The sequence below is a fragment of the Podarcis muralis genome, chromosome 4 (genome assembly GCF_964188315.1).
Source record: "Podarcis muralis chromosome 4, rPodMur119.hap1.1, whole genome shotgun sequence".
NCBI lineage: Eukaryota > Metazoa > Chordata > Lepidosauria > Squamata > Lacertidae > Podarcis > Podarcis muralis.
Window position 1 is genome coordinate 23,670,636 of NC_135658.1, and position 12,357 is coordinate 23,682,992.

The following is a 12,357-nucleotide window of genomic DNA, read 5'->3' on the forward strand; positions in this document are numbered from 1 at the left end:
TGTTGTCCTCTTTCAAATCTGTTTTCAGCTTGTTCTGGTTTGTCAGCTGTCTGAGCTTTTCTTCTTCTTCTTCTTCTTCTTCTTCTTCTTCTTCTTCTTCTTCCTCCTCCTCCTCCTCCTCCTCCTCCTCCTCCTCCTCCTCCTCCCACCACTCCATTCCTCCCAGGTCACTGTTAATGTAGCTTGACTCCCCCCCCCAATCCTTTCTCAAAGGTAGCACTTGAAAAGAGAGCAGGTGGTTTTTCAGAGAAATAGGCAAGTGACACAGGTTGACAAGCTACAGCAAAGCAGGTCACGACAAAGTAGTTTGGAAATTGGATTGTAGGAGGTAGAAAATTGAGTCCTGCCTAAGAGGGGCCAGGATCTTGCACGAAATGCACCAGAATTGAACAAGTCACAGTTGGGTTGCTGGGGCAGTAAGAAATGACCTACATCGTGGGAACACATTGGTGGAGAGGCAGGGAGGAGTGAGTGGGTTCGCCATTCATTCTCGGTTTGTTTCATCCTCCTGCTGTGTTATAAAAACAATCATGATCTTCTTAGAATAACTTAGACACATTGGGTTGTGGGTGTCCCAGGCAGTGATCGCTTATGCGTGTGCATAGATGTGTTCATATACATTGTTGTTGTTTAGTCGTGTCCAACTCTTCGTGACCCCATGGACCAGAGCACGCCAGGCACTTCTGTCTTCCACTGCCTCCCGCAGTTTAGTCAAACTCATGCTGGTAGCTTCAAGAACACTGTCCAACCATCTCGTCCTCTGTCGTCCCCTTCTCCTTGTGCCCTCCATCTTTCCCAACATCCAGGTCTTTTCCAGGGAGTCTTCTCTTCTCATGAGGTGGCCAAAGTATTGGAGCCTCAGCTTCAGGATCTGTCCTTCCAGTGAGCACTCAGGGCTGATTTCCTTCAGAATGGATAGGTTTGATCTTCTTGCAGTCCATGGGACTCTCAAGAGTCTCCTCCAGCACCATAATTCAAAAGCATCAATTATTTGGCGATCAGCCTTCTTTATGGTCCAGCTCTCACTTCCATACATCACTACTGGGAAAACCATAGCTTTAACTATACGGTCCATATACATTAGACAGGTATAATGTCTCTTCTTCATTGCACAGCCACAGAAGAGGGGGTTTTGCAGTTACCTTATTGAGTTCCACAGCGTTATCTCTGGCTCACAATGGGCAGCATCTTGCAGACCAAAGATGGGGAATCTATGGTTCTGCAGCTGCTATCAACTCAGACCAGTGGCCTTGCTGGCAGGGGTTGATAGGAATTGTAGTTAGGCAACACCTAGAGGGCCAAAGGTTCCCCACACTTCCTGTAGATCAAGGATAGGGAACCTACGGCCCTCCATATGTTGTTGGATCATGGCTCCTGTCAGCTCTGATCATTGGGCACGCTGGCTGGGAGTTGATGGGAGTTGGAGTCCAGCAATATTTGCACGCTTACAAATGGAGACAACATTGCTCTGTTCAGAGGACAAATCTATGTCTTATTTCTATGTAGCGGAAACTGAGTCTGGCAGTTAAGTTTTGCACCTTTGTTCCCTCAGCAACGACTGCCATGTCGGGATGGGAATTTAGTGTTCAAGGATGAGTCTTCGGGCATATAGCATCTACATTTCCTTTACTTAACTTAAAAGTAACTTAAGCATTACAAAAAGAAGATAAATAAGGTGAATAACATAAAAACCTTATAAAATGCTAGTATTGTTGTTGTTTAGTCGTTTAGTCGTGTCCGACTCTTCGTGACCCCATGGACCAGAGCATGCCAGGCACTCCTGTCTTCCACTGCCTCCCGCAGTTTGGTCAAACTCATGCTGGTAGCTTCGAGAACACTGTCCAACCATCTTGTCCTCTGTCGTCCCCTTCTCCTTGTGCCCTCCATCTTTCCCAGCATCCAGGTCTTTTCCAGGGAGTCTTCTCTTCTCATGAGGTGGCCAAAATATTGGAGCCTCAGCTTCAGGATCTGTCCTTCCAGTGAGCACTCAGGGCTGATTTCCTTAAGAATGGATAGGTTTGATCTTCTTGCAGTCCATGGGACTCTCAAGAGTCTCCTCCAGCACCATAATTCAAAAGCATCAATTATTTGGCAATCAGCCTTCTTTATGGTCCAGCTCTCACTTCCATACATCACTACTGGGAAAACCATAGCTTTAACTATACGGACCTTTGTTGGCAAGGTGATGTCTCTGCTTTTTAAGATGCTGTCTAGTTTGTCATTGCTAATGCTAGTATTACAAATCTAAAATACTGATTATTGATATAGAGCTGAGAAGCTCTAATTAAATCATAATCATTTGAATAAGCAACACTAAAATTGGGCTGCAAGCAAAAGGTGATATGAAAGGGTGATATACGCTGAGAGGAAGGGATATTTATACCCAGTTTTTCCTTTGGGAGAGACATACTTTTCTAAACTTTCTCAGTTATCAAAGAAAACCAAGACTACATTCCACAAAATATCCAACTTCATGAAAGGATGTGGTAAATGAGATTCCCAAAATACATACACTGCAACTTCTGCAATAATTTTGATTAAACATAATTTACTGTCATCAAAGCAAAATAATTTCAGCAACATCTTATAAAACTACATCAATTGCAGACAATTTCTGTTTTTTAAAAGCCTACCTGGGTAGAAGTTACACAGACATGTTATCAAAAGCTGAGTTATACAAGGATGCGTTTGGCTCCCATCTGCGCATACTTCAAGTATAAATGTTTAAAAATAGCATACGCCTTGAACACCACTTTTTTAACCAACCTATAAAGGTGGATTGATTAAGCCAGGCAAATTCAAGGTTTTCTTTTTATAAAAGGCAACAGAAGCAAGATAGGGAACGGAGAGTCGTGATGTACTAGTCTGGTATGCAGGTCTGTCCTGTCTCTGAAGGACATTACAGAAATAGAAATACGACTTTTATTTCCATTTTAATGAGTTTAATTGTGTTGCATTGGAGTAAGCAATAGGGCCTGTTCCTAGCCAGAATGGATGCGTAAGAGGGAATATGTCAGGGTCCCCATCACTGTCATACTTAGTAAGCAGAGGTTAATAATAGACTGCTGTAGACTTTTCAGATGACTCAGCTGTAGACATTCCAAGATGTCAAATATGGGATCTGCCCTGCTAGAGCTGCAGCATATCAGTTTAAACTTCTGTAGCTGAAATAGACTAATAGGAGAACATTGAAGAAGATTTCCCCCCCAATTCTGCCTTGCTTGGTGATATGCATTGAAGTATCCATGAAAGTTTCATCCTTGTCTTCTTGTCCCTCCAGTGTCTAACTTGACTTTATAATCTCTTGATGCACCTATTTTAGCATCCCCTGCTGAGCAGTGGTGCAGGGGGTCTTTTTCATCTGCGGGTTTGTCAGCTGAACATGTGCGCGAGTGAAAATTCCATTACCAATGGAAGCAGCATGGGAGGAACTGAATTGCTCATAAAGCATCAGTCTGGCTAAATCAATCGTAGAGTGTAATTTTTATATAAACACAGGAGGTTTTGCAGTTCCATAGTGACTGTTCTTCCATTTTAAAAGTTGAATGTGTAATGTGCTCTACAAGACATACTTGCTGATGTTGAAACCCCTTAAGCTGCTCCATTATACACTTACTCTTCCCCACACAAACCAGCCTGGAACCTGAAGGCCCATCTGAGGCCCATCTCTGTGTCTCCCCTCCACAGATGGTCTGGAGGGTAGAAACACAAGGAAAGGCCTTTTCAGTGGTGGCTCCCTGCTTATGGAATGTCCCCCACAGGAAGATTTGCCTGGCATTATCTTTATCTATTTTTAAGTGCCTGGCAACAAATTTTCATTTTATTTGAACTTTTATTTGGCCTAAATTTGAAAGGTTTCCAGTACTTCTGGCCTTTTAGAGTGGCAGGATGTGCAAGACTTGCCTTTTATCTCTGTTATTATTATTATTTACTCTATGCCGCCCATCTGACTAGGTTGCCCTAGCCACTCTGGACGGCTCCCAACAGAATATTAAAAACATGATAAAACATCAAACATTAAAACTTCCCTAAACAAGGCTGCCTTCAGATGTCTTCTAAAAGTCAAATAGTTGTTCATTTCCTTGACATCTGATGGGAGGGTGTTCCACAAGGTGGGTGCAACTACTGAGAAGGCCCTGTGCCTGGTTCCCTGTAACCTCACTTATCACAATGAGGGAACCACCAGAAGGCCCTCAGTGCTCGATCTCAATGTCAGGGCTGAACAATGTTTTTTTTTAAAAAAGAAATGTTTTAAAAGTTTCTGTTTGTTATTGGTTTTAGTGTTCATCAGTCACTTTGGGTCACTTTTGTGAGGAAAGCAACTAATAACTATAGGTAATAATCATAATCATATTTATTTTTTCTCCCACAGGAAAAACGACTGAAAGAAAAGGCAGCAAGAAGAGAAGCCAGAAAGAAAAATGCAAAAGTAAGGCTATTTTTCATTCTTTCACAGAAATTTTATGGCCTCTGCATACTATGAAGTGCAAGAGGGAACTACCGGTATCTTATTTTAGGAATCGAAATAGGCTTTATGTATCTTGGAAAAGAGATCATGGTAGAAAGTTCTCTGAGGATGTCTGTCATGGTGAAAGCGGGAGAAATTCAATGCTGAGAATTGCTGGAGAAGGTGCTGGAAGCAAAACAACAGATATAATAACACCTGTATATGAATTGGCAAAAGGGGAGCCCAGGGTGACTCACGGCAATAAAATTATACAGAACAATACAAAACTGCATGGTAATACAGTGTTAGAACCAGCATATGAAGATCTCCCATCCTTCCCCGCCAGTCATAAGTGTGTTTAAGCGTTACATTGGCCTCTATATTAACTGCATCCACCACTAATGAAAGTTTCCTCTTAACCTGGTTTTGAAGCTAGGTAGCGTTCCCCGATCGAGAACCTTCAAGACAACTCAATAAAATGCAGTGGCCAGTGTTCCATTTAGAACTCTGGAACCAGCTGCACTGGTTACCAGTCCATTTGCAAGCCCAAACTGGATTGTTCACATGAATGTTGAGAGTCCTAAATTGCTTAGGCCCCCAAATATCTAAAAGACCTCCTCAGACCCTTTCAGGTGTAAAGATTGACAGAGGGGGCCCTCTTTGTAGTTCCACTGGCCTTGTGTCATGGGGAGACAGAACTCTATTAGGGCATTATTATTTTTTGTTATTTTGCCATTAGTACTGCTTCATTATTTCTGTCTTCCTTTGTACATTATTTCTATATTTTACACAACAGGGGTTTTCTCTCCCCCCCCCCCCCGAATGTAAATTTTCATTTCCCTTGGATTATGTATGAACGCATTTGAATGTAATGCAGCCATGACTAAAGGAACTGCAGTGCAACTTTACTGATTTAGTGTTCAGGAAGAGTTTTCTTCTAACTGAAGGTTGGAATCCTTATGCCGCACATAATTCCCAGGAGCCAGCCTTCCAAAGAAGATGTGAATGCAAATCGCATGTTTAGCTGTAATTTTGCATTGGCATATTTATTGTGGCAAGATGTTCATCCTGTTCAAGGGACATGCTGATTTTTTTCCAGGACGAAGGTCCAATTGTGTGCGTCATTTCGTTTACCTGAATAACCATGATTTGTACTTGACACTTAGCAAAGATTGGTTTCCTTTGAGAGCAAACTCAAGGTGCTGCTCTCTGTGCTGATCCCCTTTCTGCATTCTCTTCATATTGTCAGTGGAACTTGGAGAACTGGACTGGGAAAATGACTCGCATTGTAGTCTGGAAGTTGAGACACCAGTGCTCTTCTTCAAGAAACAAAGACTGGTTGTGATGAGTAACTTTATTAAAATATAGCTTTCAGAAATATATTTCAGCATAACGTACAAAACATGTCTGGGGTTGTGGGTACTGGTCCTATAAGCTAGATCTCAAATATATTTCTATTGTCCAGCCCATGGTCCTCACAGTCAGGAACTGAAGCGTGATTAGTACGTTCCGAGCACAATTCAAAGTGCTGGTGTTGACCTTTAAAGCCCTAAACAGCCTCGGCCCAGTATACCTGAAGGAGCGTCTCCACCCCCATCGTTCTGCCCGGACGCTGAGGTCCAGCGCCGAGGGCCTTCTGGTGGTTCCCTCATTGTGAGAAGCAAAGCTATAGGGAACCAGGCAGAGGGCCTTCTCGGTAGTGGCGCCCGCCCTGTGGAACGCCCTCCCATCAGATGTCAAAGCGATAAATAACTACCTGACATTCAGAAGACATCTTAAGGCAGCCCTGTTCAGGGAAGTTTTTAATCTGTGATATTTTACTGTATCTTTGGTTTCTATGGAAGCCGCCCAGAGTGGCTGGGGAAACCCAGCCAGATGGGCGGGGTACAAATAATAAATTATTATTATTATTATTATTATTATTATTATTATTATTATTATTATTATAACAAGACATTTCTCTGTGCTGACCAGGAACGGGCAGAAGGTCACACTTAGAGAATTTGCACTTCACCTGGCCAATTCAAGCACTTCAGGTAGTGCAGAATAGTGACCTATGTATTAACAGGGACCAGCCACAGAGGGCCTTCAAAACCTATGCTAGGGAAGGGCCATAGATCGCATGGTTTGCTGGGCAAAGGTCCCAGATTTAATCTCTGGCATCTCTCAGTAAGACTGGGAAAGACTCTTGACTGAAATCCCAAAGAGCTATTGACATTTAGTGTACACCAGGGATGGGAATGTCCTTGACTTGATGGACCAGATTCTTATCAGGATCGGCCTTGTTGGCCAAGTGACATCAGGTGCAAGATGCTTTGATTTAACCCTCTTGCCCATCAGCTGATGTTACAAGTGGATGTGTATGGGAAACTGTCCTCATGGGCCAACTTGGAAGCCCCTGATGGGCAAAGATTGGCTGAAGGACTCGAGGTTCCCTACCCTTCTTACAGACCAGGAGTAGGCAACCTAAGGCCCATGGGCCACAAGCACCCCATGGGGGTCGTTTAACCGGCCCACGAGCCGCCCCTGAACTGAGCTGCCTGCTTCCGTGGCACCGAACATCGCGTCTGCGCAGACACAGACGCCGGAAATCACGAGCAGGCACGCAATCCGGCCCACGGAGGGATCTCCGCTGGAGTGAACCGGCCCAGGCGAGGTAAACCTCGCCAACCCCTGTTATAGACAGTAGTGAGCTAGATGGACCATTGATCTGACTGTAGAATAGTTTCATATGTTCCTAGCTCACCTGCATTAGCTGCCTTTAGTCTATTAGGCCCACTTCAAGATTTTGGTTATGACTACAATCATAGAGTTGGAAGGGACCCAAGAGACCTCTAGTCCAACCCCCTACAATGGCAGAGCCTAGAATGTCTTGGGAACATCTCTTATGAGATCAGCTGGAGAATCCTTCATCTGGATCCAACCACTACACTATACCATACTGGTATATATATTTCATAAGACATTTGTATATTAAGTGCATTTCCGGCAGAAAGGCTATTAATATATTTTATAAACAAATAAATAACATTTGAGAAAATGTTAGGTAGAGAGAAACATGAAATCTTGAAAAAGTTTGACCTAAGGCAATTCCCCACCCCTTCCCAGATCATCCTGAATCCCTCACACAGGGTTCGGGAATCTGTGGCCTCCAGGGGTTCCTGAACTGCAACTCCCATCAGCCCTAGCTAGGATGATGGACAGTCAGGGATTATGGGGAGTTGGTGTTCACCAACTTCTGAAGGATCACAAGTTCCCCTCTCATGACCCTCTCTTTGGGAACTGTCCCTCTGTTGGCATCTTCTGTCAGCACCATTTTTTCCTAGTATTTATTATCTGATTTTATTTTTTTATTTTTTATTGGAAATTTTATTTACAACATAACCCACCCATACAGAAACCCACCCTCATTAAACGTGAACATAACATACAATGAGCATAACATACAACAATACAAACAACCATTATCCTGTATCTGGCCTCCTTATTTACTTCTTATAAGCTGTTTCCTTTATGAATAATTATTAAGAATTTTCTCATTGTAACTTAAATACCATCTGATTTTAGTAAAACCTTTACTTCAAGCAGTATTAAAAAACAACCCATTAAAATTATCGATAAAAGACAGTTAAAGCAGGTATTCCATTCCATTACTAATTTAAATGAACAGTAAACCATGCACAGGTTAAAACACGTGTAACTTCTGCGTGTCTCAATATGCTTGTTATAAACGCACATTGAACAGAGTATTGAACTGCGAAGGCGCCTGCCTGACGTCAATAGACGAAGAGTGTAGCCTACAAGGTCAGTTTTTATCATTTATATATTGCCAGTTTATATTTCTTTTTCTCCTGTTGGAATGTTGATGGAATGGGGTCAGGACACTCACTGGGAAGTTGACCTCACTGTGGCCAAGTTCCAGAAATGCCTCAAAAGCACTTCTTTTTTTACCTTGCCTTGATCAGATCCCAATTCCTACCCCTGGCTTAACAAAGACTGTTTAGCAGTGGTTCATGGTATGTTGTTTTTTGAGGCGTTTCCCACTCCCTGCAGAGCACTAAAAAAAACACCAAAACACCTTCATCTTTGGTTAGGCGTGAAAGAGAGAGCTCAAGAATGGTCAGCCCCTAGTCAAGAGATTTTGACAGCTTGGAAACCAGGAGTCAAATTCTTGTGAGATTCCTGGGGAGCCAACAGTGATGTGTAGAGAAGGCAGTCCCAAACTGACAGGAGCCCGAGGGATTCTTTTGGAGCTTATCCTTGCATCAGAAATCAGTCTAGTTTCAGCACCAGCGCCTGAAGACTTTCACAAGTTCACCCAGGGTCAGGATCAAGGAGTCCCATGTGGGCTTTCATATTTAACGCTCCGGAAAGAAGCTATAAAACCAGCACTGACTATTACAAAAGAAACTGCTGCTGCTGAATCAAAAATACAGGTTTTCTCTTTGCACCTCAGAACTCTGAACCTTTGTTACATATCTTTAGGCACCAGGCAAAAATAAATAAATCCTCTTCTCCCAAGCCTTTGGCTAATTAAACTTTTAAACTGGGGGGCAGAGGGCGGTATTGTTTTGTTTGTTACAATGTTACACATTTTTGTGTTTTTATATTGTAAAACGCCCTGTGATCCTTGGATGAAGGGTGGTATAGAAAATAATAATAATAATAATGATAATAATAATAATATCCACAAACAACAAATTGTTAGTGCAAATGATTAAGCAATCACTGCAGTATAAGGTTGTGGGCACACATCCCATTCTGTGTAATTTGTTAATTTGGAACAATTTCAAAGGAAGGAGGCTTGAATAATTTTTTAAGTATACATGGCCGTCCATCAATCAAATTCTCTAGGCAGCTTACACAATAAAAATAAACATTTATGCAGTGTTTAAAACTACAATAATCAAAACAAAAAAAAATGTAACAACATAGAAAAATTCCCTAATTGAGACATAAAGAATTTGCAGCTCTGCTTAAAACTATGCTAAATGAGTGAGAGCATAAAGTTTTAAATCTGAAAACAGATTAGAACAGAAAATAAGCCTAGGGTTTGTTTGGAGACACAAGTGTAAAATGGCCTTCAGCTCGTGCCAAAAAGACCATCAAGAAGGGAGGAAACAAATTTCTTTAAGGAGATCATTTCTTAAGCCACCACTGATAATTGCCACTCCTTTGTAACCACCTGTCACACCTCACTTGGGTGGGGGCACACAGAGCAGGGCCTCTGAAGAGGGTCTTAAGGTTCACGTAGGTGTATGTGGGTTAAAAAGCTACTCACTGGTTATTCTTGACAAGACAAAATCAGGAAGGAACTATCTAAAGAATCAACTGAATCTGAAAAGGATCTCAGGATTTTGCTGGTTTTATTTATCAACTTTTTTAAAAAAAAGCAATGAAAGCAGCAGTGTATTTTGCTTGTAAACAGTGCCCATAAGGCTTGAGGTTGGGTGTGTTTTTGTGGATCTGGATTATCACAATTTTTTTAAGGAAAAAATATAAAGCGGTTTACAACCTTATTAGTGGGTGTAAGTGGGTCCTGTAACAAAATATTGCAGTGCGGAGTGCCCCTGTTCAAAATGCCAGCCTGTGCCCTTGGTTCAGGATAATCCATTCCATTCTGTTCCTCCCACTGGTTTCCTGTTCCTCTTCAGCCTCAACAGTCAGTCAATATTCTGTAGCCGCTGATCATGTTCCGTGTTTCATTTGGGTTGTTTGAGGTTATTGGAATGGGGGGTCGCCCCTTAAGGGCAATTAGAATAACAACAACTTCTGCAAACCTTGAGTTCTCCCCAGCCTTCTCTTGTGCATAGGTGGTGCCATTTTGGAAAATAAATTGCTATTAGAATATGGGGATGTGGTTTATTTTGCAATTGGAAAGAGCAGGACCTTTCCTACATTTTAAAGAGGGATTTGAGAAGCAGCAGGCTGTGTTATTAATGCTCCCTTGTGCTAGCAAACAGGCTTCCTGGCTGGCCATTCTTCAAGACAGAACAGTGGACTAGATGCAACTTCAGTCCGACTCAGCAAGGCCTATGATTATAGAATCAGAGAATCATAGAGTTGGAATAGACCACAAGGGCCATCGAGTCCAACCCCCTGCCAAGCAGGAAACACCATCAGAGCACTCCTGACATATGGTTGTCAAGCCTCTGCTTAAAGACCTCCAAAGAAGGAGACTCCACCACACTCCTTGGCAGCAAATTCCACTGTTGAACAGCTCTTACTGTCAGGAAGTTCTTCCTAATGTTTAGGTGGAATCTTCCTAATGTTTAGGTGGAATCATTACTAGCAATGTGACACCCAGAGTCCATATGCATCTTTTGTTATATTTTCACCAACTGCAGACTAGGCACAGGCAGGCTTAAATTGAATTTAGTGCAATTTCAATTTCGCAGCAATGAGGGAGTCTTGCCTAAGAGCCAAAATGTTTCCTAGGTACCATTTCCTTTCTTTGCAACCCTAGTGGACTGCAGAGTGTCTTCTGCATCCAGGAATCCTTATCTGGATGAAAACATATTTAGGCATAAAGCGCCACACCATTACAAGATGTTTTTGAAATGGCTCCTGTGAATAGCTGGCTCTGTAGGGCTGCTTATCACCGCTTTGTGATTTGTGAAAGCATGCACAGTTAGGGCTAGGATCCATGCCCTTATCTTGAACTTCTTTCAGAAATTTTGCATATCACGAAAGATAACAATGCACACAGAATACAAATCATGGTGGTCTTATTAGAGTTGGTGGGTATAATAAAGAGGAAAGAGATTATCCCAGCTCAGTATGAAACCGGAGGCGAAAAGTTATATTAGGTTCAAGCCAACAAAGAGAAATAATAAAGATCTCAGAGTCTATTTTTATGCCACTGTGTGTATAAAAAATTGTGCTTAATCCGCATTGACTTCATAAATGATCATGGCTTTAAATTTTCCTTTCAGGCTCATGACTCTGAAATGTTCCACATTACCTATTTGGTGTGTGTGTTGATATACCACAAGGGAGAAATGCAAAAATATATTGGGGGGAAAATCAAGTTGGTCCAGTCCTGTTATCATACTTTTTGAAAGAGGACAGATTTGTGGAAATTGCATTAGGGCAACACAATAAAGATGAATGGGAGTGGAGAAAGGGTAGGGAAAAGCTTAACCTTTCTGCCCCTGCTATTTAAAGTTTAAAAACCCGTCACATTAATTGCACTCACACAATTGACATCAAACTTAGCTTGGTTCTTTGATATTGCTGGGATATGCAATAGGGCTTCTCCCTGGTTCTCAAAAACTTTCAGCATTTATATAACACTTCCAGATATTCAAAGCATTTTGCATTCATTATCATGTTGCATTCCTTAGAACAACCTGTAAAGTTTGGCTAGTTGCCCAAACCTTAGTGTTGTGTAATTGGGGTTCTCATTGAAAGTGTGAGTCTGAGTTAGGCTTGATGCTGAATGAGTTAATGGAAGCGGTGATTTCAAAACCAAGGAGTTTCTGAATCATAGCTTGCCATTATCCTACACCAGCTCTCTCCACTGAATACAATGACTTTCTTCAGCCCCTTTTTCATTTGGTAGAATATGAATGGAGTGACCTAATCTTATATTCCAGGTCTTTCAAATATTATTATGTCCCTTTTCATCAAGCTATTACTGTTCCCTCCCATGCTTTTTGTTACATTTCAAAAGCATTTCTTAATTTATTACCTGCCACTTAGTGTTCACGGTTTATCCATGCAAATCAATATTCCTGGTTCTTGTTTGGTTATCTCATTAATTTAGGAGGGCGCAACTGTCTCAAATGGCTTCTGTTTATTTAAAATTTTCAGTACTTGTTGGCCTGAGAAACTACTGTGTGTATGTGTTTGTGTTAAAAGTTCATCAAACTCCCAAGTCAGAGGCTTCCAGCATTGGCTACCAACCT

At 41.9% G+C, this 12,357-nt stretch overlaps 1 protein-coding gene across 1 annotated transcript in view; it reads left to right on the plus strand.

Moving 5' to 3' along the window:
- The window catches only part of DDX10 (DEAD-box helicase 10), a 171,635-nt gene that overhangs the window by 114,257 nt on the left and 45,021 nt on the right, over positions 1–12,357 (plus strand). The window contains exon 16 of the mRNA XM_028726235.2: positions 4,373–4,429. Within this exon, the coding sequence (XP_028582068.2) occupies positions 4,373–4,429 (57 nt within the window). The remainder of the gene's footprint in view (positions 1–4,372; positions 4,430–12,357) is intronic.